At 42.6% G+C, this 24,989-nt stretch overlaps 1 protein-coding gene across 5 annotated transcripts in view; it reads right to left on the reverse strand.

The window, feature by feature from the left end:
- Positions 1-11,424, reverse strand: part of PSMB2 (proteasome subunit beta 2) — a 42,632-nt gene extending 31,208 nt beyond the window's left edge. The window contains exons 1-3 of one of the 5 annotated variants that reach the window (XM_025383930.1): positions 10,787-10,926; positions 5,470-5,592; positions 435-505 (exon numbers count right to left, since the gene is read on the reverse strand). In XM_025383930.1, coding sequence (XP_025239715.1) covers positions 435-505; positions 5,470-5,592; positions 10,787-10,802 — 210 coding nt within the window. In that variant the 5' untranslated portion in view covers positions 10,803-10,926. Of the gene's footprint in view, positions 1-434; positions 506-596; positions 1,083-5,469; positions 5,593-10,711 lie in introns of those variants that run through there. The other 4 variants (XM_025383921.1, XM_025383936.1, XM_025383950.1 and 1 more) reach the window with 4 other exon arrangements.
- Positions 11,425-24,989: the final 13,565 nt, after the last annotated feature.

The following is a 24,989-nucleotide window of genomic DNA, read 5'->3' on the forward strand; positions in this document are numbered from 1 at the left end:
TACCGTCAATGTAGGCTCATCCTTTGTGACAGTGTACCACCCTGGTGGAAGATGCTGATAATGGGGAATGCTATACATGTGGGTGAGGAGGAATGTGGAAAATCTTTATACTTCTTCTCAATTTTGCTGTGAACCTAACACTGCTCTAAAAAACAGTTTTAGGGGAAAAAAAAAAAAAAAAGGTTAGGTTATCACTGGCCTTCATATTGGTGTGTCCCAACCAATTCTCTGGGAATGAATATTTGCCCTTTGGGCTGTAACTATTAATAACAACTGTGTACAAAGACGTTGAACTGAAGAATGAACAAGTAGCAACAGGAAGGGTTCTGGAAGGCCAAGAAAGAGCAAAAATACTATTCATATATAACGAGAATGTAAAAGAAGCACAAAGGATTTTTCTGCTCTTATCTAGCAATGTCTGATATATTACTTACCCGACTCCGAAGACAGTCAGCCAGGTTTCGACGTGTGAAGTTAGCTGCTGCTGTGGGAGACAATTCATATCCTGGTAGAAGAGATAAAGAGTCATACTTAAAATAAAGCAGAAGGAATAACAGTGTCCCAAATTATTCACTACCCTTTTTCCTAAAGCCCACCATCTTTTGTACACTCAGAGTAAACAAAGCATATAGACTGAGGGGTACAATCCTACTCTAGTCCCTTTCCTCCTACAACAGCTATGAAATAGCTGGTTAGTACTGACAGCAATTCTTGGCCACAAACAGAACCAGTTCTATAGTGGAATGAAACTCGTAGCAGTCTTTCTTAAACTATTCATTCATCAACATACTGTGTTTTCCACTGTAGAAGGGACACAAATACACAGGAAGTGAAAAAAAAGAAAGATGTCTTAGATGCCAATTTTTTAAAAGTTTATTTTAAAAAGGATACTGGGGGCCAGGCACAGTGGCTCATGCCTGTAATCCTAGAGCTTTGGAAAGCCAAGGCAGGAGGATTGCTTGAGCCCAGGAGTTTGAGACTAGCCTGGGCAACACAGTGAGACCCCATCTCAAAAAAATATTGTTTTAATTTTTAGGCATGGTGGTATCTGCCTGTAGTCTCAGCTACTCAGGAGGCTGAGTGGGGAGGATCAATTGAGCCCAGGAGTTCAATGCTACAGTGACTTATAATTGTGCCACTGCACTCCAGCATGGGTGACAGAGCAAGACCCTGTCCCTAAAAAAAATGAAAATAGGAACAAAAAGGATATTGGGAAGACAGGCTAGAAGTTAGGACTACCTCTGAGTCATAGTTTATTAAAAAGGAATTTTAATGTAACTTTATTAAGAAGTATAATATGACTTTCAAAAGTACAAGCCACAGGAAAAGAACATTTCCATCATTCTGCAATATTTTTAAAAACAGAGTATCTCAAGTGTTAAAACTTCAAAAATAAAAGTTGTCATACCAACAAAGGTACAATCCAGAGGAATAGCATCAGATGTGCATGTAATAATGCATTCACTTTGGAGCTTAATCCCCCTGTAGAATGGGACCAGTGCCAAAAGGCACAAGAATGATCCATAACTCAGTGGGCCCACACAGAAAATGTCAGTACGGAAAGACACACAGCAGTGTGGTTAAGTAATTGCTTACGACATTTTAAATACCACTGTCAAATTAGGAGAGATTCAGATTAAAATCCTAACAAATATTTATTGAGCAGCAACTATGTTTCAGGGTCCATGCTGAGTGTTTTCACATGTATTATTGTACTTTATCCTCACAGGTCTATTAGTGCGTATTAAATCATAATGAAAGCAACCCTTGGCCAGGCACAGTGGCTTATGCCTGTAATCACAGCACTTGGGGAAGCTGAGGCAGGCAGATCACTTGAGCCCAGGAGTTTAAGGCCATTCTGGGCAACATGGTGAAACCTCGTCTCTACTAAAAATAGAAAAATTAGCCAGGGGTGGTGGTACATACCTGTTTTCCCAGGTAGTTGGGAGGCTGAGGTAGAAGGATCACCTGAGCCTGGGAAGTCGAGGCTGCAATGAGCCATAATTGTGCCACTGCACTCCAGCCTAGGCGACAGGAGTGAGACCCTGTCTCAACAAAAACAACAACAACAAAAATAATAATAAAAAAAATTAAAAAAAGAGGCCAGGCACAGTGGCTCACACCTGTAATCCCAGAGCACTTTGGGAGGCCCAGGTGGGTGGATCACTTGAGGACAGGAGTTTAAGACCGGCCTGGCCACCATAGCGAAACTCCGTCTCTACTTAAAATACAAAAAATTAGCCAGGCATGGTGGTGCATGCCTGTAATCCCAGCTACTCAGGAGGCTGAGGCACGAGAATCACTTGAGCCCAGGAGTTGGAAATTGCAGTGGGCTGAGACTGCGCCACTGCACTCCAATCTGAGCAATAGAACGAGACCCTGACTCAAAAAAGATAAAAAACAAAACAAAATAGGCCGGGCGCGGTGGCTCAAGCCTGTAATCCCAGCACTTTGGGAGGCCGAGACGGGCGGATCACGAGGTCGGGAGATCGAGACCATCCTGGCTAACACGGTGAAACCCCGTCTCTACTAAAAAAATACAAAAAACTAGCCGGGCGAGGTGGCGGGCGCCTGTAGTCCCAGCTACTCGGGAGGCTGAGGCAGGAGAATGGCGTGAACCCGGGAGGCGGAGCTTGCAGTGAGCTGAGATCCGGCCACTGCACTCTAGCCTGGGCGACAGAGCGAGACTCCGTCTCAAAAAAAAAAAAACAAAACAAAACAAAACAAAACAAAAAAACAAAGAAGGAACCTGGACAAGTGGGAATACTATTCAATTCTTTACCTAACCCCTTAAATATCTCTAACGATCTGACCATTATCCTAAAGGCAGAAAAGTCAAGCCTGATTATCTGCATATAGATTTTCTCTTTCTTTCCCTTATTTTAGCTCAGTTCTTTAACTTATATAAGAATCTCAATATAGTTACATACACAAAACTGTACTTGGCAATTTTAACCAAATACAGTTTTTGTTCTGTGCACTGACTTTAGACCCTAAAACCCAAGTAACAAACAACTCTTGCTCCTCTTGTTCACTCCTCTTCCTCTCTCAGGACAGCCAGTGAAGTAATACAGTACCTAATGGACTTCAGAAGCATTACTGACATGCCTCATTTGTTATGCGGGCAAAAAGTGGAACCACTGGAAAAAAAAGCAGAATTCTTGAAATATTCGAAACCTGAGTAAACGTAAGTACCATGTGCTTTATGTTCCTGAATGTCGGGACTAAGCCTTATTCATCTTTGAATTCTCTGAAGTATTAAGCAGACTGTTTACCATAGAAGAGGCCCTCAAAAATATTTATGGAATTGAATACAAATGATAAATCCACTGCCCAAAAAACCATGTGAATAGATCTTTGGTCATTTTACACATGCAAGTATATTCAAATTAAGTTCCTTCAAAGCTCCATATTATACCAGTGCAGTGTATAACATTGTTATTGAACTGTGAAGTAAGTTGGACAAGGTTTTCTCTGCCAGACCACCACTACAAACGTTCCTGGATCAGAGGCCTAGTGGCTAGGATTGTTTGCTAGGGAGGCTTTCCCAGTGGATAACAGTTCATTAGCCCCAGAGAGAGCTCACAAAATACTTCACAAAAGTCCTAATTATCTCTCTAGAAGGAAACCTACCAGAGAGTAAGGTAGAACCCTTTGAAGACACAGTAAATACTTACAGTTAGTTACACAATACTTTAAGTTTACAGAACATTTACATATGTACTATTCATTAGTATCATAATTCATTTTAGAGATAAGGAAAATAAAGGCCCAGAGAAAATAAATGACTTATCACATAAAAAATAGTAAAGCCAAGGTTTACTTAGGTTTTTTAATGCTGAGATGCAGATTGTTTTGTTCGCTTGTTTTGAGACAGGGCAGGGTCTCACTCTGTCGCACAGGCTGGAGTGCAGTGGCACTATCATGGCTCACTGAGACCTTGAACTCCTGGGCTCAAGCGATCCTCCCACTTCGGCTTCCTGAGTAGCTGAGACTATGGGTGTGCACCACTGCACCCAGCTAGTTTTTTTATTTTTTATAGAGCCAGAGTCTTGCTTTGTTGCCTAGGCTGGTCTCAAACTCCTGACCTCAAGTGATCCTCTCGTATCAGCCTCTCAAAGTGCTGGGATTACAGCTGTTAGCCACTGTGCCTGGCCGGATTCAGATACTTTTAAACTCAAACCACATCCTCTGAAATATCTAACACTTAAAAAGTCTGATACTACCATCCCTACCTCCAAGAGGGTGTTAGATTTTTTTTTTTTGGTTGGTTTGAAAAAATTTTTTGAGAGACAGAGTCTTCCTGCCTCCCAGAGTACAGTGGCAAAATCATAGCTCACTGCAGCCTCGACCTCGTGGGCTCAAACGATCTTCCTGCCTCAGCCTCCTGAGTAGCTAGGACTACAGGTGCATGCTACCACACTCAGCTAATTTTTAAAAATTTTTTTGTGGCAGGCTGGGCGTGGTGGCTCACACCTGTAATCCCAGAACTTGGGGAGGCCGAGGTGGGTGGATCACCTGAGGTTGGGAGTTTGAGACCAGCCTGACCAACATGGAGAAACCCTGTCTCTACTAAAAATACAAAATTAGCCAGGCGTGGTGGCGCCTGCCTGTAATCCCAGCTACTTGGGAGGCTGAGGCAGGAGGATTACTTGAACCTGGAAGGCGGAGGTTGCAGTGAGCTGAGATCGCGCCATCGCACTCCAGCCTGGACAATGAGAGCAAAACTCCATCTCAGAAAAAAAAAAAAATTTTTTTTTTTTTTTTTGTAGAGATGAGGTGTCACTACATTGCTCAGGCTAGTCTTAAACTCCTGGTCTCAAGTGATCCTCCCACCTTGGCCTCCCCAGTTGCTGGGATTGCAGGTGTGAGTCATCACGTCAGCCCGATGGTGTTATAACTGCCAACTATCAGTGTTACAATAGTTCTCTGCTCTAGGATTTTTGTAGAAAATCTTTTATGACGGATTAGAATCTTTAGGGTCTGGACAACTTCTTAAACACAGAAATGAAAATATGACCACATAAGTCTTAAAGAATATTATTTTTCAGTTCAAATTTAAAGACAAACCAATTGTGATAGGCTGAATTTTGTCCTCCAGAAATTCATATGTTGAAGTCTTAATCCCTAGTACTTTAGAATATAACTGTATTTGGAGAAGGGATCCTTAAGAGGTTATTAAATTAAAATGAGTTCCTAATCCAATATGACTGGTATTCTTAGAAGAGGAAATCTGGACACAGTACAGAGGGAAAAATCATGTGAAGACACAGGGAGAAGATGGCCACCTGCAAGCCAAGGAGACAGGCCTCAGAAATCAACCCTGCCAACACCTTAATCTTTGACTTCTAACGTCCACAACTGTGAGAAACACATTTCTGTTGTTTAAGCCACCCAGCCTGTGACTTTTGTAATGGCAGCCCTAGTAAACTAGTAATATGCCAACCAAAACTCGTAAGTCTTACCCACCATTTCGCATCTTATAAAGTTGCACGTTTTTCTGAATATATTCTGCAAACTGTACAGTGTCTCCAGCCTCTCCCACACACAGCAGTAATATCTTTTCACTCATCTTAAACATCTTGTCATGATCTGCTCAAAAAAAAAAACTGTGTTAGAAACTGCCTTAACAGAAATTGACAGTCATTATTTATGCAACCATAAACAGGTTTATTAATTACTACAGTTGGCCTTCCATATCCGTGGATTCTGAATCCACAATTCAACCACTTATGGATCAAAAGTATTCAGAAAAAAAAAAAAATAGATGCTTGCATCTATCCTGAACATGTACTGACTTTTTTTCTGGTCATTATTCCTTAAACAATACAGTATAACAACTATTTACATAGCATTTATGTCATATTAAGTATTATAAATAATCTAGAGATGATTTGAAGTACACAGGAGTATCTGCATAGGTAATGTGCAAATACTATACCATGTATATAAGGAACTTTAAGCTTCTATAGATTTGGGTATCTGCAGGGGTTCTGGAAACAATCCCTACAGATACCAAGGGACGACTGTATATTGAATAATTTCACTAATCATTGCTTTTAGAAGATTTTAATAGGTAATGGTATCAATTTATCTCTTTCATTCTTCATGTTAAGCCATCAGCATATTGTGTAGTGTCAATTTCAGTTGAAGAATATACATGAAAGCTACCAATTAAAAATACAAGTTAAAGCATTTAAAAGCATTTGAAATGCAAGGAACAGAACAGAAAAAAACTGAAGGAATCCAGCCAATGGCGATTATCTTTAGGCTCATGATAACAAAGCCCTAAAATGTTTCCACAACTACAAATGTTAGTTATTATATTTATACACACACAAAAGTATATATGAAAGGGACTGATGCTACAATTAAAATTAAGGAACCATCTCAAGAAAGAATAGAAAATCAACTGAGAATATTAATCACTTTAAAAAGTAAACAAATTCCATTTCCAAAGAAAAAGAGAAAATTAAAACGATTGCCAAAGCAAAAATTCTAGTGAATATTTTGACAGTAAGCTACTTAAAATACCTCACAAAAATCCTAATACTCTAATCTTATCTAGCTGAACCAGACTCATTCAGATTAGATAGATAAATATTCAGGTTACAGTTATTGCCTAAGGTAGAAAACTCCACATTCAGTCTGCAGCTTCAGAAAAGGCCTAAATCTTCCTATCTCACTCTCACTTTCACTTTTCATTTTTCAAATAGTGCTGAATAATCTTCCCTGGGAGACATGTTTCCTGTTTGAAAGCTTCTGAAATGTCAAAATCCTTTAATAGGATTTAAATAACAAAATGCTACTGTCAAATACTTTACAAGTGTTTCAGAGTTGTAGATACCAGTAATACAGCTTCTTAGACTTGGAGGGAAAAAACACACAAAATGCACCTGTGGATAGTACCAAATTGCCTCAAAACTCCTGAACAAACACACTTTTATTTGTTGTACAGGTTACATTAAAGACTGTTAATTTGCATACTTATTAGTAAGAGAAAAACGTTCGCTTATATTATCTATGCAAAAAAAAAGGAGCAGAAGGGTATATGCTAAGTGCTTGCCAGTGGTAAGAGTATGGGCAGTTTTTGTTACCTTCTTTTTGCTTATTGGTATTTCCTAAAACTTCTATACTTAACATGCCTCACTTTTATAAGAAAACATTATTCAATAAGTTGGCAATATTATTATAATAAGAAAAAAGCTATTTTTATTTGAGGGGGGAGCTTGTTCACAAAGAACTTATGTCACACTTAGAAGAAAGGCTAAAAATCTAGGCAGTAACCTGTTCCATTTTAAAATTAGCTTAATACAAGGCCAAAAATGTTTTTTAAACACTATGACCAATGAGTCGCAGAAGGCAACATATTTAATAAAAACACAAGAGACAGATACTAAGAGACCCCTGAGTTGTACAGGAAACTGCCTGTGTAGCTCTGGGGAATTTCTGATTCTTGACAAGGAACTTGCAAGATCCATATACATGAAACAAATGGACAACAAAATGAACAACATTAGCACGTCATACTGTGGAAAACCAACTGGACTAGAATCCAAGAGACCTTGGTTATGACGTGGACTTGGCACTCTGAACTTCAGCAAATTACTCGTCCTCTCTAAGCCCCAGTTTCCAGATGTGTGAAATGTTAATAACATCACTTACCCCTGTCTAACTCACAAGTGAGAAAAATTAATGAATTCTATACATGTCCAATATAATGATACTCAGTGTTAGATAATGTAGCTCAGATCATACATGCTATAGGAATTCAGAAAAGAGAGAATTCTGTGTGGGCTGGAGTACTCCAAGTAACTTAAAAGCAATTCTACATAGGCCAAGAGAAGAGACATGAAATGCAGCACATAAGCATACCACAAGTTGTTACCGCTTAATAAGGTGGCAGTCCTCAGCAAATGTCTACTCTATAGTATCAAAATGTTTATACAAAGTGATATACTGGACAATTGATTAGAAGTTGTATTATCATTTAAACTTGGAGAAAGGAGTCCCAGAAGGTTATTATTTTGCAGCATTCTTGCCTACTCTAAACAAGCTCCATCATTAAATGAATGATTAGAAAAAAGTCATCATACGGCCGGGCACAGTGGCTCATGCCTGTAATCTCAGCACTTTGGGAAGTCAAGGCAGGTGGATCACCTGAGGTCAGGAGTTTGAGACCAGCCTGGCTAACCCGGTGAAACCCTGTCTCTAGCCGGGCGCGGTGGCTCAAGCCTGTAATCCCAGCACTTTGGGAGGCCGAGGCGGGTGGATCACGAGGTCAGGAGATCGAGACTATCCTGGCTAACATGGTGAAACCCCGTCTCTACTAAAAATACAAAAAAACTAGCCGGGCGTGGTGGCGGGCGCCTGTAGTCTCAGCTACTTGGGAGGCTGAGGCGGGAGAATGGCGTGAACCCAGGAGGCGGAGCTTGCAGTGAGCCGAGATCACGCCACTGCACTCCAGCCTGGGAGCACAGCAAGACTCCGTCTCAAAAAAAAAAAAAAAAAAAAAAAAAGAAACCCTGTCTCTACTAAAAAAGACAAAAAAAATTAGCCGGGTGTGGTGGCGGGTGCCTGTAGTCCCAGCTGCTTGGGAAGCTGAGGCAGGAGAATAGCTTGAATCCAGGAGGCCAAGGTCACAGTGAGCCAAGATCACGCCATTGCACTCCAGCCTGGGTGACAGAGCGAGCTTCCATCTCAAAAATAAATAAATAAGTCATCATACAATACTAAAATTTATATTATAAATGTTTTTATACCAGGAAAGACCATAGGGAAAATCAGAATGTGTGGAGTGCAATGATTTCCAACTATTTTTCAAGAACTAACTCAAATTCGTCTTTCTCCCATACCATAGTGATCATTCTTTTATTACTTAGGATTTGCTCTTGAACTCATTAATTTAAAAACCAACCTAATACTAACTAGTAATACTTCTTTTATCACATAAAATCATCTTGCAGTATTTATTTCCTTGTTTTCTTAATTTCTTGGACTCTTCCATGGGTTATAAGTAATATACTGCATCCCCTATAATGACTAAAAGTACTGTGTACATAAGTAGGCTTAAAGCACATTCTTCTTTTCAATGTGATTTCACATACATTTTTGGGATGAAACAAAAGACCTGTAAAGGTAATGATTATTGTTCTACCTAGACACGACTTAATGCTAAAATCACTTGCTTGTCAAAGACCTCAGTATTCAAAATAATGGACAAATTTACTCTCAAAACGAATTCACTCCTTTGGGAGGACTAGCTTACAAACAAAACTTCTACAAACTAATCATAGAATTTCATAAAGTATCAGGTGCTATGTTAAGCGATTTACATCAATTCATTAACCTTTTAAGATAGGTGCTATTACATCACCACCTTATAGATGCTAGCTTTAGGGCACGGAGTTGGAGAAACTTGCTTCAGGTCACATGAGGCAGAACGTGGGTTCAACCTATGCAGTGAGTCCAGATATTTTGCCCCTAACTACTATACTATACCGTCTCTCTACAGTAAATTACTCAATACATAATTTTAAGAAGATTTTGGTTGTTTTTCCTGCAGAATCTAAGTTTGTTTTCCTTAATTGATCAAAGACGTGCTACTGTTGAAAAAGTATTAAGCTTTGGTTCAGATGACTTAACGTTCATTTGACAAATGTTTGGGCACCTGTGTATGCTTAGTATTAAGTACCTGTCTAGTGCGAAGGATTTGTGCATAACTCATTTACTCAATCCTCCCGACAAGTCTGTGAGTTTGGTATTGCTAATCTTAAAGATGAGGAAATCTGGGCACTGCGAAATAACTTAATCAAAGTCATAAGGCAAATAAATGACAGGGCTCCAATCTCCTAACTCCATTAACTAACTACTTAAATATAAGGAAAACCTGGCAGCCATTGCCCTGGAAAGCTGAAAAAGAAGAATCGGGAGCCACCGGGAGATACGGGCAGCGGAAAGAAAATGACAAGCTTCTGGTATCACAGTCTGACTGTCCCCAGGATCCCACCTTATGTCGCCAACAAACTAACCTCATTACTAGCGACAACAGGAAACTTTCATAAGAGATTCGGGGATCTAGAGAGCCAGGTTCTGGGCAGGCGCTTAAACATTTATAAACAGATTCCCTTCAGGCAACTCTCACCAAGCAAGAAGCATTTAGCGAAGGCCAGAGCAGAGCACTGACCTAGGAGCCCGGGAGGAGCAAATGCCAAGGCCCCAGACTTGTCTGCCTGTTGCTTCCGTTATTTAAAAAAAAAAAAAAAAAAAAAAAAGGCCGAGCACAGCGGCTCACGCCTGTTATCCCAGCACTTTGGGAGGCCGAGACGGCGGATCACCTGAGGTCGGGAGTTCGAGAGCAGCCTGACCAATATAGAGAAACCCCCCATCTCTACTAATAATACAAAAATTAGCCGGGTGTGGTGGCGCATGCCTATAATACCAGCTACTCGGGAGGCTGCGGCACGAGAATCGCTTGAACCCGGGAGACTGAGGTTGTGGTGAGCCGAGATAGCGCCATTGCACTAGAGCCTGGGCAGTAAGAGCGAAACTCCATCTCGAAAAAAATTAAGTAAGTAATTAATTAAGTAAGGGCAGGGCAGGCCGGCTTCCACCTCTTCGATCCTCCCTGGTACACATTCAACCCCCGACAAACTCCCTCTGGCCGCCCCGACACCCCAGGCCTGGCCGGGCCTCCCCTGCTTCCTCTCACCGTCCTTCATCTGGACAATATTGCTGGCGGCCACCCGGTCGGAGGCGACAAGGACATAGTCGGGGCCTTGGATACCGATTAGGTACTCCATAGTGGCGAGGGGCCAGGGGCTGCAGGTCCGACAAGGCGCGAGACTCGCCGGCTTCCAGGTCTCACCGGTGAGACAGCACCTACGAGCGAAGATTGGCGCGACGCCGGCTGCCCGACTTCCACGGCGCTCTCGGATGACGTACAACTGTCGCGAGAGGTTGGAAAGCGGGCGCGGTGCCGGGTTCCTTGAGCTCGGCGCTTGTCTGTGGGATCGTCCCGGTCTCCTCCGACGCCGACTCTGCAGGTCACTTGCGTTATGTGACGCCCAGTTTCTCTGTCTACACACTGGGATTTTAAAACTCGCTTTAGGATAAAATCACGCAGTGTATGTAAGGTGCCGAGCACGTGTGGGTGTCAAAAAGGGGTAGGTCGCCAGGCAGCCGTTTCCCTACGTTGCTCAGTAAAATCTCCCCAGAAACCCCTTTCCTGCAAGCCAGATTGGAGAAAAATTAACTTGAGGGGAGCCTTACCTCTATCCTTCACAAAAATAATATATGGTTGGATTAAAGATGTAAGAATCGGCTGGGCGCAGTGGCTCACGCCTGTAATCCCAGCACTTTGGGAAGCCAAGGCGGGCGGATCACCTGAGCTCGGGAGTTCGAGACCAGCCTGACCAACATGGAGAACCCTCCGTCTCTACTAAAAATACAAAATTAGCGGGGCGTGGTGGCGGGCGCCTGTAATCCCAGCTACTCTGGAGGCTGAGGCAGGAGAATCGCTTGAACCCGAGAGGCGGAGGTTGCCGTGAGCCGAGATCGTGCCATTGCACTCCAGCCTGGGCAACAAAAGCAAAACTCCGTCTCAAAAAAAGAAAAAAAAAAAGATATAAACATGGAAGAAAAAGTAAAAAATTTTTTTGTAGTTTTTGGAAGAGATGTGTTTCTAAGTGTGACAGGGAACCCAGAAGCAGTATAAGAAAAGATGTGACAGATTTGACTACATAAGATTACAAGTCTCTATGTGGTGAAAGTCATTCTCATGCTCCACAATAAATGTAAGTTGAGGATGTTTCAATTGTAGAAATAGTTACTATTTTGGACCTTATAGACAGAAAAAAGGAAAAAGTTAATATCTGTAACTTAGAAGATATTCCTACAAACCAATGGGAGGGGGGCGGGGGGAGACAATATCGTTTCTAAAAGACCCGGCAGGCCGCGGGGGTTCACGCCTGTAGTCCCAGCACTTTGGGAGGCCGAGGCGGGCAGATCTAGAGGTCGGGAGTTCGAGACCAGCCTGGCCAATATGGTGAAACCCCGTCTCTACTAAAAATACAAAAAATTAGCTGGGCGTGGTGGCAGGCGCCTGTAGTACTCGGGAGGCTGAGGCAGGAGAATTGCTTGAACCCAGGAGGCGGAGGTTGCAGTAAGCCAAGATTGTGTCACTGCACTCCAGCCTGGGCAACAGAGAGAGACTCTGTCTCAAAAAACAAAACAAAAAACAAGACCAAAGACTTGAGAAAAACAATTCACAAAAGAAGCAACACGAATGGCCAATAAATATGAAAATATCCTCAACCTAGATGGTAATTAGGAAAATGTGAAATAAGAAACAATGAGAAAGTATAAATTAGGGGTAAGGTTCTAAGTTGTACAACCTTTTTATAGAGAACAATTTTAATATCTGCTAAAATTAAACGTGCATAACCTTTTGAATATGTCCAGAAGAAATGTTTGTACACACTGTCCTAATATTTGTGTACAGAGATATTCAGTGTTGCCGGGCACAGTGGCTCACGCCTGTAATCCTAGCACTTTGGGAGGCCAAGGCAGGCGGATCACAAGGTCAGGAGTTCAAGACCAGCCTGGCTGACATGGTGAAACCCCGTCTCTACTAAAAATACAAAAATTAGTTGGGCGTGGTGGTGTGCGCCTGTAATCCCAGCTACTGGGGAGACTGAGGCAGGAGAATCGCTTGAACCCAGGAGGCAGAGGTTGCATTGAACCAAGATCACACCATTACACTCCAGCCTGGGCAACAGAGCAAGACTCCGTCTCAAAAAAAAAAAAAAAAAAAAAGATATTTAGTGTTGCAGCACTACAACACAAACAACACAAAAGAGGACCAACTTACATGTCTAAAAGTGGAGACATTGTTGGGCTGGGTGCGGTGGCTTATGCCTGTAATCCCACCACTTTGGGAGGCCGAGGTGGGTGGATCACCTGAGACCAACCTGACCAACATGGTGAAACCCGGTCTCTACTAAACACAAAAAATTAGCTGGGCATGAAGGAGGCGCCTGTACTCAGGAGGCTGAGGCAAGAGAATCGCTTGAACCCAGGAGGCAGAGGTTACAGTGAGCTGAGATCACACCACTGCACTCCAGCCTGGGCAACAAGGGCAAAACTCTGTCTCAAAAAAAAAAAAAAAAAAAAATTGGACAGTCACAGTAGAATATTGTTCACCCATAAAAAGAATGAGATGAATCTAAATATACCTATATATTCCATGGCCCAAGATAAATTAAGTGAAAATAAAAATGCTTTTTTATCTGTAGCCTGATGCCATTTTGTTTCATGATGAATATTTGAAAATGAATGGAAATACCTGTAAATACTTATTTACAGGTATTCTAGTGTCAAATTATATGCAGTTATTACCCTGGTGAGTGTAATTTGAAGGGAGAACTTTCACTTTTTATTTTATACACATGAGTATTGTTTGAATTTTTACAATGCTCATGTATTATTTGTATTTTTTCTAATAAAAAAAAAAAAGCCAGCCATTCCTTTATATCTTGAAGCAATTCTGAAAAAAAAAGGTGAAATATTTCTTGACTGGGTTTCTGACATCCACAACTGAGTCTTCATATTAGCTTATTGAGAAATGGGAAAAGAGTTGCAATTGTATCTCCAAACACAACTATGCAATTCGTTTGCCTCTGCAGAAATTGTAATACTTACTTTATTCTGAATGATTCTTCCAGCTCCCTGCTCATAAAGGAACACAGAGCCTGAGGAGTTTGAGGCAGCCTATTAATCATGGGATGAATGCCAGGGGCAAGTGAGGTCATTAAGTCAACCATCCACTATGAACACAGCTGCATCCATCATTCTAGAAAGATTCTTTTCTTAAATACCACTTGGAGGGGGTAGGTCTCTCTCTCTCTCATTGTGTGTGTTTGTGTGTTTTTTTAATTGCAAAAAGTATGTAGTTATACTATATATACACACATACACAAACAATATAGAAGAAATAAAGAGTTAAATACCTTTCCTTCCATCAAAGGTAACCACCCACCAAATGTCTGTATCCTTCCAGACCTTTCCTTTGTACATACCAATATTCATTCATTCACAAACGCTGCAGATTTCTGAATTGGCAGATCCACAGTATTTTTATTATTTTTTTTAAGGACTATCTTTTAAGCTGATTCATCCCTCTTTCTTTCCAGGCTTTTTTATTTTTATTTTTTCTGAGACAAAATCCTGGGTTCAAGTGATCCTCCTGCCTCAGCCTTCCAAGTAGCTGATACTACAGTCACATGACACCATATCCAGCTCTCCCCAGGACTTTTTGAAATCTCCTTTAGCTAAGTAGCACTAGAGCTGCCCTAATTTCTTGTTAGTATAGAAGAAAGTAGGTTTTCAAGACCTACCTTGTGCTGTGTCACTAAGTATGAGGGAGAATCCCTCCTCCAACTAAAGTCTTAGAATAACTGAGTCTTAGAATTAGAAGTCTGTGGAGGTTCCCAGAAGCAGCAAAATGTAGCCAAAATATTTACAGATAGTAAATATTTTTGACTTTGCAGGTCATACTCTCTCTGTAACAACTACTAACAACTAACAACTGCCATTATAGTGTGAAAGCAGCCATAGACAATACATAGACAAGAGAGCATGGCTGTGTTCCAATAAAACTTTGCTTAAAAAACAGGTAGGGGAAGGGGGAAGATGGGCTTGGCTCATGGACCATAGTTTGCCTCCCTAATATAGTGGAAGGCCTGTAAGTCAACACCTAAGTGTGGTCCCGGCTCTACCTTTTTCAGCCTTGTTGCAAAATTCATTTAGCCTCCATGAGCCTCAATTTTCTTATTTATAAAAGAGGCATTCAGAAGACAGGTTTGCTTTGTGTTTCCCTTGAGATGGGACAAAGATGCAGGTCTGTTTGGTACCATGAGTATAAGGAACCATATTCTGCGAGAGTTTGGGAGAAACTTGATGAAGAATGACTGCAGTGTTGGGGAACATGGCCATAATGTGGAAGCTACCAACCTTGCCAAGACTCCCAAGCCCAAGCTTGAGATAAAAGCATCAGTGTAGCTCACCCTCAAAAGACCATGTGAGCTTAGACAATAGGATTGGGACAAGAGTAGACTGGAGATCAGAGGCGCATCCCTAACATTCAGGACAGTTACTGTACTGCATACTGTTGATGCCCTGCCCATAGTGCCCATAGTCCCTTCACCTACCTGGGCACCCATTTCCCAGCTGTTATAAATGTTGGTTGATAACAACTTACAACTACCCTTTTCTTCAGGGAATTTCCCTCAGCCAAATAGGAGTCCCCCTTGCATAGGAGGCTGTTCGCCAATACCCACTCCTTGCCAGTGATTGACTGATCGACTGACACAGGGATAAAAGGTAAGTTCCCTGAATTTAAGTGGGATACAGTTTGTCCTCAAGAGTCTCCCTGTGGAATCAGTCTAAAGCTGGTCTCCAGCCAAGACCAAGTTCTTGCTTAACTTTTTCCCCCTACCCTATCTTGCTTCCTAACTCCGTTTCTCCTGAGAGCTCTTCCCCAATTAATGACTTGAACTAGCACCCTCATTTTGGTTCATTTCTAGGGAACGCAAACTAAAAAAACATTTGGCACCAGAAGTGATCATAGAAAGCAGTCTCCAAGGGATTCTGGAGTGAGATCACTCACCAGCTAGAAGATGACGAGGACACCAATGCTGGCAGTAGACAGAATATTGACAGTTCCTGACCTCCTGTAACAGTGCTACAGCAGGTGAAAGCTCAGACTTTCACCTGTGTTTAACTGGGATAGGTTATGGTGGAAAGGGATGCAGTAACTAAAAAACTCTTGGACACTTGAGAAATATGAGAAAAACAGTAATTGTCTGGACCAAAGAATTGGGTGGCTATTGCTGAGTGCCATCAATTCATCAAAGAAAGAAAGCAGGCCGGGCGCGGTGGCTCACGCCTGTAATCCCAGGACTTTGGGAGGCCAAGGCGGGCGGATCACGAAGTCAGGAGATCAAGACCATCCTGGCTAACACAATGAAACCACGTCTCTACTAAAAAATACAAAAAAGGCCGGGCGCGGTGGCTCAAGCCTGTAATCCCAGCACTTTGGGAGGCCGAGACGGGCGGATCACGAGGTCAGGAGATCAAGACCATCCTGGCTAACACGGTGAAACCCCGTCTCTACTAAAAAAAAAATACAAAAAACTAGCCGGGCGCGGTGGCGGGCGCCTGTAGTCCCAGCTACTCAGGAGGCTGAGGCAGGAGAATGGCGGGAACCCAGGAGGCGGAGCTTGCAGTGAGCCGAGATCCGGCCACTGCACTCCAGCCTGGGCGACAGAGCGAGACTCCGTCTCAAAAAAAAAAAAAAAAAAAAAAAAAAAAAATACAAAAAATTAGCCGGGCGTGGTGGTGCGCGCCTGTAGTCCCAGCTACTGGAAGGCTGAGGCAGGAGAATGGCGTAAACCCGGGAGGCGGAGCTTGCAGTGAGCCGAGATCGCGCCACTGCACTCCAGCCTGGGTGACAAAGCGAGACTCCATCTCAAAAAAAGAAAGCGAAGACTGGGCACAGTGGCTCAAACTGTAATCCCACCACTTGGGGAGGCCAAGGCAGAAGGACTGCTTGAGGCCAGGAGTTCAAGACCAGCCTGAAAACATAGCAAGATCACACCTCTAAAAAAAAAAAAAATTAACTGGTGTGGTGCATGCCTTAGCTACTACTACTTGGGAGGCTGAGGCAGGAGGTTTGAGGTTACAGTGAGCTAGGATTGTGCTACTGTACTCTAGCCTTGGTGACAGAGCAAGACTCTGTTTCCAATGAAAGGGGAACAGGGAGAGAGGGAGGGGGAGAGAGAGATTTGGATGTCTTTAAGAGAATTGTTTAAAGCAAAAAGTAGGCCAGGCGTGGTGGCTCACACCTGTAATCCCAGCACTTTGGGAGACTGAAACAGGCAGATCACGAGGTCAGGAGATCGAGACCATCCTGGCTAACACAGTGAAACCCAGTCTCTACCATAAATACAAAAAGAAATTAGCCGGGCTTGGTGGCAGGCGCCTGTAGTCCCAGCTACTCGGGAGGCTGAGGAAGGAGAATTGTGTGAACCCAGAAGGCGGAGCTTGCAGTGAGCCAAGATTAGGCCACTGCACTCCAGCCTGGGCAACAGAGTGAGACTCGGTCTCAGACAAAACAAAACAGAACAAATGTATTATAGGATTTATAATGTATTTCGAAGTGAAATGTAGAATAACAAAAGCACAAAGGCCAGGAGGGGAGGAATTGAAATACAACTGCTGTAAAGTTCTCATACAGTACATAAAGTAGTAGAACATTTCTTGAAAGTAGTCAGTAAAAGATGTATACAATAAACCCCAAACATACTAAAATAATACTACAAAGGGTTATAGCTAACGTAGTAACAGAAAACAAAATGGAGTAATATACTCAATCTGAAAGAAGACAAAAAAGGAAGAAAAGAAAAAGCATAAGAGACAAATAGAAAACAAATAGTGGCTGGGCGCAGTGGCTCACGCCTGTAATCCCAACACTTTGGGAGGCCGAGGTGGGCGGATCACGAGATCAGGAGATCCAGACCATTCTGATCAACATAGTGAAACCCCATCTCTACTAAAAATACAAAAAATTAGCCAGGTGTGGTGGTGCGCGCCTGTAATCCCAGCTACTCGGGAGACTGAGGCAGGAGAATGGCGTGAACCCGGGAGGTGGAGGTTGCAGTGAGCTGAGATCATGCCACTGCACTCCAACCTGGGCGACAGAGTGAGACTCCATCTCCAAAAAAAAAAAAAAAATATATATATATATATATATATATATATATATATATATATATAGAAAACAAATAGCAAGATAGTAGATTTAAATCCAGTGATACCAGTGATCATATAAATATAAATGGGCCAAACACCTCAATTGAAAGGCAGAAATTTTCAGATAAGGTGAAAAAGGAAGACCCAACTATATGTTGTCTACTAGATACCCACTTTAAACTTAAAGACACACAAAGTCTTGTACATAAATGTTCCTAACAGCTTTATTTGTAATAGTAAAAAACTGGAAAAGACGGAGAAAGAGAGTCTTGCCTATCAACGGAATAACACATTGTGGTATCCATACAGTGGAATACCACTCAGCAATAAAAATGAATGAACTTTTGCACACAGCAATATGAATAAGCCTCACTTATGCTGAGTGAAGAAAAGAGACAAAAATCACCGTATGATTTCATTTATATAAAATTCTAGAAATGCAAAATAATCTATAATGAAAGAAGATCTGTGGTTGCCAGGGGATGGAAGAGGAAGAGAGGGTTCAGATGAAGGGATGCAATAGACATGAGGAACTTTTGGATGGTGATGGATATGTTCATTATCTTGATTATGGTTATGGTTTCATAGGTGTATACATATGTCAAAATGTTGTATGTGCATATTATTGTATGTTAATTATATCTCAATAAACTATTTTGAAAATAATACTAAAAAACAAAAAAAAGAAAATAATACTGTACTAGGGCATTAACAGAAATTGATGCTATCCTCAAATATGTGAAGGATTCAGTGGTGGTTGTCCCATCGTAACTCCATTTAACTGACCAATCTGCCGCATGTAAAGACTAGATGAATTATTACAAATAATACCGCCCCATGCTGGGCATGGTGGCTCATGCCTGTAATCCCAGCACTTTGGGAGGCCAAGGCGGGCAGATCATCTGAGATCAGGAGTTTGAGACCAGCCTGGCCAACATGGTGAAACCTCGTCTCTATTTAAAATACAAAAAATTGGCTGAGTCTGGTGGTACATGCCAGTAAATCCCAGCTACTTGGGAGGCTGAGGCAGGAGAATTGCTTGAACCCGGGAGGCAGGGGTTGCAGTCAGCTGAGATTGCGCCACTGCACTCCAGCCCAGGAGACAGTGATACTCCATCTCAAATAATAATAATAATAATAACAATAGCCCCCCATTACATCTGCTGTGTTGGATTTGGTATTACTAGAGCAGAATCATACAATCTTGGGTACATGGTTTGCAGCTATTGATCTGATAATGCATTATTTCTGAATCATTCAAGAAGGAGAATGAGAAGTAGTTTGCATTCACATGGAATAAACAGTATACATTTATGATATTTCCTCTAGGCTATATTAATTCTCTTACAGTACAGTAGTCCATGCTCTTGTAGAATTCAATTCCTAGACCGAAAGCCAAATCAACTCAACTTACTGAAATGTGACCCTCTCTAGGCATGTCAAATTGCTAAAAATAAGAGAGCAAATATATGAACTGGGAGCTGGTATGTTTAATGTCTTGATGCTACCCAAAGAAATTACCATTGATAAAGGTAGAGACCTACCGTAAAGGAGATAGCAGAAGTGAAAGGAAATGCTTTAGCGTATCCTCAGCTAACAGGCTGCTATATCTAAATTCCTTAAGCAAGAACCTCTTATATAGTAGAAAAACAAATTCATGAAGAGGTTCAGAGATTACATCATAGATGCACAAAATCTAGTCCCTGATTTCATTTTGTACTTAGATTAACAGCCCAGGTTAAAGGGAAAATTTACATATAAACTGAAAGAAAACACAACCTAGCTATCTAAGGTAGACTCAAGGAGTTGTTTAAACATGTTTTCTTAGGCCTGAAAAATCTTGTGCCATGTGTCCAGAATGCCTTTCAGATTCTTCTTATATTTCCAGTCATTTTCTCACAGTTGCTTGATATCTGTTGTCTAGAGTCATCTGCATCTACACAGCTGCTGCCCTGACAGATGATTCAGTATATGACTCAAAGACAAAAACAGGATAAAACCATGTTGATTGACACTTGAACTAAAAATTAGCCCTTTCCAAATGAACCTTCATCTTCAAAGAAAATTAACAATAATGGTAAATATCTAGATAATTTTTGTTGGTCTCTCCAAAAGCCTTGGCTGAGTGAAGACCAAAAGGGAAAATCGAGAAGTTAAACATTCTTATACTCTTATGAAAAGACTGACTGTTTTCTGAGGCCGTGGTATCAAGTCAGAATCTGTTTTAAACCCATCTAATCAATAAATGAGAATTCCATGCCCTTAATAACAAGTAATTACCAGAACTAGTTTTAAAACCTTTTAATCAACAACAAACATCAGTGACCATACTTTTTTTTGCAAGCAAACCACTCAGTGACAACTCCTTGTTTCTAAAAGCCAGTCAGGATATAACTCATTCCAGTGAACATACTTCTGAATGTCAACCAATGAACTGTCTCACCTGAGTAACCACACTTCTAAAGATTATATCAACCCACTCATGCCTCTGAAAATTGACTAGTCCTTGAATTCCATGCTTTTCCCAAACTCTAAGATTAGCAATCTGCTCTTCTTAGAGGAAACTGTGCCTGACCAGCATATACTTATGTGAGCAATAAATTAGGCTTTGTGTTTTTTGTTTTGGACATTGAGTGGTAGTCTCATCTATTGACATGTGGAAGACTGCCAGCTTTGAGTGTGCCCAGAGCAAGAAAGAGCTGTGCAGCAGCAGCAGACTGCAATATAAATAGCCTTGCTGCTTGGGTCATTTGACTTAGCTGATCACACGTTACTAGAAGTATCTTTGGTAGAGGAAAATGCCGGACGAAAGTTCTATTAGTTTACAATGGAAGAATAGTACCTCAAACTTCAAAGGCATATCATCCTGTAGAAACTGAGTGTCTGACCATAGCACATTAAAAGGCCATGTAGCTTCTTCTTTCCATATTGAGTTGGATTCTGACAAACCCACCAAGTTATAAATGTCAAGTGGGCCCAGCTGTTATCAATCATAAACTGGATGTGATATATCTTGGATGAAGCTTAAGCAAATCCAGAGGGCACAGGTACAAGTGCATGAGCGATTTGGCAGGAGTAATTAACCCTAATCCTCATGAGGAGATAGGACTGCTGCTGCCTAATGAGGGCAGAAGGGAATCTGTCTGGCAGTCAGGTGATCCGCCGGAACATCTCTTGGTATTCTCATGCCCGGTTGAACTATAAATGGGCAATTTTAGCAACCATGGCCTGACAGGGGTCTGGTGACCGGGACAACAAGAGAATGAGTGTGGGCCAAGTCATCAGGAAAGTCTAAATGGCAGAATAGGGAGATGATGACTATCAGTTACAGCTCAGGACCAAGTGCAACAGCCTGGGCCATATTTCATTCCATAAACCCTCCTCTTGTAAGTTTTCTCAGAAATTGTGACCAACCAGGATGCAGGAGAAGCTATGCCTAGACAAAGTGAATTTAATGTGAGAAGCAAGTGAAGCTGCTAGGTGCAGGGTGTGGACTGTAGTGGATCTATCAGTGCACTACCCTTCAGTTGTGTTGATTGACAACCACTCACTACTGCCCTTTCTTCTGGAAAATTCTCATTCCCCTCACCTGGGAGGCTGTACCCCACCTTGACCAATAACTAATTGACACAGGGACAGAAAAGACGGGCTCTCTTGCCTCATTGGGGAACTAATTTTATGGTCCAGCTTGCGCTCCAGATATTTCTTGTAGAATCAGCTGAGATCACATTCTTGCAAACCTTTTACTCTATGTCCCATCCTGCATCTCCCACACCCTTCCTCCAGAAATTACTCCCCTAGTAAATCACTTGAACAAGAATCCCTGTCTCAAACTCTGCTTCTAGGGAACCCAATCCAAGCCAGTGTTCTTTGTTCAGAATTGTTGTATAATCAATCCTAGGGAGAGGGACAGCCCTCAGAAATATTTCTGAAATTTAATTTCCTGTTAACCAGCACAGATGAGGGCTTAAATTATATTTACACAACGTAGAAAAATGTGCCACTTCTGGCCGGGCGCGGTGGCTCAAGCCTGTAATCCCAGCACTTTGGGAGGCCGAGACGGGTGGATCACGAGGTCAGGAGATCGAGACCATCCTGGCTAACACGGTGAAACCCCGTCTCTACTAAAAAATACAAAAAATTAGCCGGGCGCAGAGGTGGGCGCCTGTAGTCCCAGCTACTCGGGAGGCTGAGGCAGGAGAATGGCGTGAACCCGGGAGGCGGAGCTTGCAGTGAGCTGAGGTCCGGCCACTGCACTCCAGCCCGGGGGACAGAGCGAGACTCCGTCTCGAAAAAAAAAAAAAAAAAAAAAAAAAAAAGAAAAATGTGCCACTTCTTACACATGAGTGTTGTGTAAAGTTCACACCCATTACTAAGGTATATTTTCTTGTCATATGGTTTATACACCATCCCTTCCAGTAAATACATTTATTTGGAACAAGGTACATCTTTCCATTGCTAGGTGTAAGTCAGCCCTTTTATTTTTTTGAGACGGAGTCTCGCTCTGTCACCCAGGCTGGAGTGCAGTGGCGCGATTTTGGCTCACTGCAAGCTCCACCTCCTGGGTTCACGCCATTCTCCTGCCTCAGCCTCCCGAGTAGCTGGGACTACAGGCGCCCGCCACCACGCCTGGCTAATTTTTTGTATTTTTTAGTAGAGACGGGTCTTCACCATGTTAGCCAGGATGGTCTCGATCTCCTGACTTCGTGATCCACCCGCCTCAGCTTCCCAAAGTGCTGGGATTACAGGCGTGAGCCACCGTGCCCGGCCCAGGTCAGCACTTTTAAAGCAGTCCACGGCTTGACAGGAAGCAGTCTCATGCTAGCAGGACATCATTTGCCAGAATTATGGTTAATTAAATGACCATCCCCTTCCTCCTCAAGCTTCCATTTCTCCTGCCTCATTTCTTCAGCCAGTGATAGCCAGGTCACTTGACATCTTCTGACTGGACCCTCAGTGACTTTAGCTTTACTCTTTGGTCCTACCTTTGATTCAGAAGCTGCTCTTGATGTTGAACCACTGATATTCATTAGTTGTGCTTGGCTTCACTTCTCAGTGCTGCCCTTGCCTCCTCTTTTGCATCTGACATACACTAGCTGCCCCTCTGGAACAGGCCCCATCTCTCAAGGTTTTGGCCTTATTAGGCCCATTTTGCATAAAACACTGCCTTGCGTGCTAAAGGGAGGTGCCCCGTTCTACAAAGTCTTTGTGGTACCTCTGAGGTTGTTTGTACACCCGGATTGGGTAATATGATGAGTTCATTTTTTTATCATCCATATTCTATGGATGATTAGACACCTAAAGTCATATGCAGCATTTTAAAATCCTCTTTACAGGCATTTTTCTGCATGAATGACCAGCCTCCTCCTTTCCTACAAAGCGCCTTTATCACATCTTTGTCCTTCATGGGATCTACTTTTACCTTAGTCTGGACATTCATCTTTCCTCATCACATTTCTATTTAGAACCTTCTGCATTGGCTCAGGAGTCTTTCTTCCAAACACGTATATCTTGATGGTCCATGGAATGGTCTATGCTCACCAGTGATGTTTGTCATGTTCCAGAAAACTCAGTTCCTCCAACTTGGATAAATAATGCAACATGGTAGTTACAAGCTTGTATTTGGAAATAAAAGAAGCCTGAATTTGAGTCCTGACTCTACCACTTACTAGCTGGGAAACCTTCACCAAGATGGTCAACTTTTTTTTTTTTTTTGAGACGGAGTCTCGCTCTGTCGCCCAGGCTGGAGTGCAGTGGCCGGATCTCAGCTCACTGCAAGCTCCGCCTCCCGGGTTCACGCCATTCTCCTGCCTCAGCCTCTCGAGTAGCTGGGACTACAGGCGCCCACCACCGTGCCCGGCTAGTGTTTTTTTTTTTTTTTGTATTTTTTTAGTAGAGACGGAGTTTCACCAGGTTAGCCAGGGTGGTCTCGATCTCCTGACCTCGTGATCCGCCCGTCTCGGCCTCCCAAAGTGCTGGGATTACAGGCTTGAGCCACCGCGCCCGGCCTTTTTTTTTTTTTTTTTTTTTTTTGAGACAAGGTCTTACTCTGTCGCCCAGGCTGGAGTGCAGTGGTGCATTCAGGGCTCACTACAGGTCCAACCTCCAGGGCCCAAGGGATCCTCCCACCTCAGCCTCCCAAGTAGCTGGAACTGCAGGTGGGCGCCACTACACCTGGCTAATTTTTGTATTCTTTGTAGAGACAAGGTCTCACTATGTTGCTCAGGCTGGTCTGGAACTCCTGGGCTCAAGCCATCCTCCTGCCTCAGCCTCCCAAAGTGCAGGGATTACAGGTGTGAGCCACCAAACCTGGCCAGTCAACACTTTTGAGTCTCAGTTTCATTTGATATAAAATGGGAGATGATCATGGTAGTTCTTACCTTACAGAGTGGTTGTAAGGATGAAATGAGATAAACTAAAGTGCTAAGCCTCGTTCCTATAGGTATACAGTCGGCATTCAATAAATGTTATTATTCACCACCTTCAAAGATGATCAAGCCCCAGAGCCATCCAATAGTTATTCAAAGGGCCAAGCAAAGCCAGGTAAGAACTGTCTATGAGAGCCACCTATCAGTGTGGGAGTTCCCAGGTCTGTATCGGAAGGAAGTCCATCACTGAAGAAGTTGGGCCAGAGGGAGGTCAGACCACATGGAAGGAAGAGTAGCAAACCAACATCTGGAAAGGGAAGGCAGCCCATCAAAGCCTCAACTGGAGAAGCAGGGCAAAGGAGACGGCCAGGGATGGGTGAGGGTGTTTTGGGGGCAGCTGGAGAAAGAGTAAAGTACAAATGAGTAAATTGTGCAGATTTGGAATAAGTACCCTGAAAGGCAATATCCTTTGTAGCCCAGAGTACCTCGAGGTGATAGAAGCAGAGTCTTAGAGAAACAGAGCCAGAACAGATAATAACCTTCTTTAGGCCAGGCGCGGTGGCTCACACCTCTAATCCCAGCACTTTGGGAGGCTGAGGTGGTGGATCACGAGGTCAGGAGTTCAAGACCAGCCTGACCAAGATCAAGATGGTGAAACCCCATCTCTACTAAAAATAGAAAAAATTAGCGGGGCTTGGTGTCACGTGCCTGTAATCCCAGCTACTCCAGAGGCTGAGGCAGAGAATTGCTTAAACCTGGAGAGGCGGAAGTTGCAGAGAGCTGAGATCACGCCACTGCACTCCAGCCTGG

The sequence above is a fragment of the Theropithecus gelada genome, chromosome 1, assembly GCF_003255815.1.
Source record: "Theropithecus gelada isolate Dixy chromosome 1, Tgel_1.0, whole genome shotgun sequence".
NCBI lineage: Eukaryota > Metazoa > Chordata > Mammalia > Primates > Cercopithecidae > Theropithecus > Theropithecus gelada.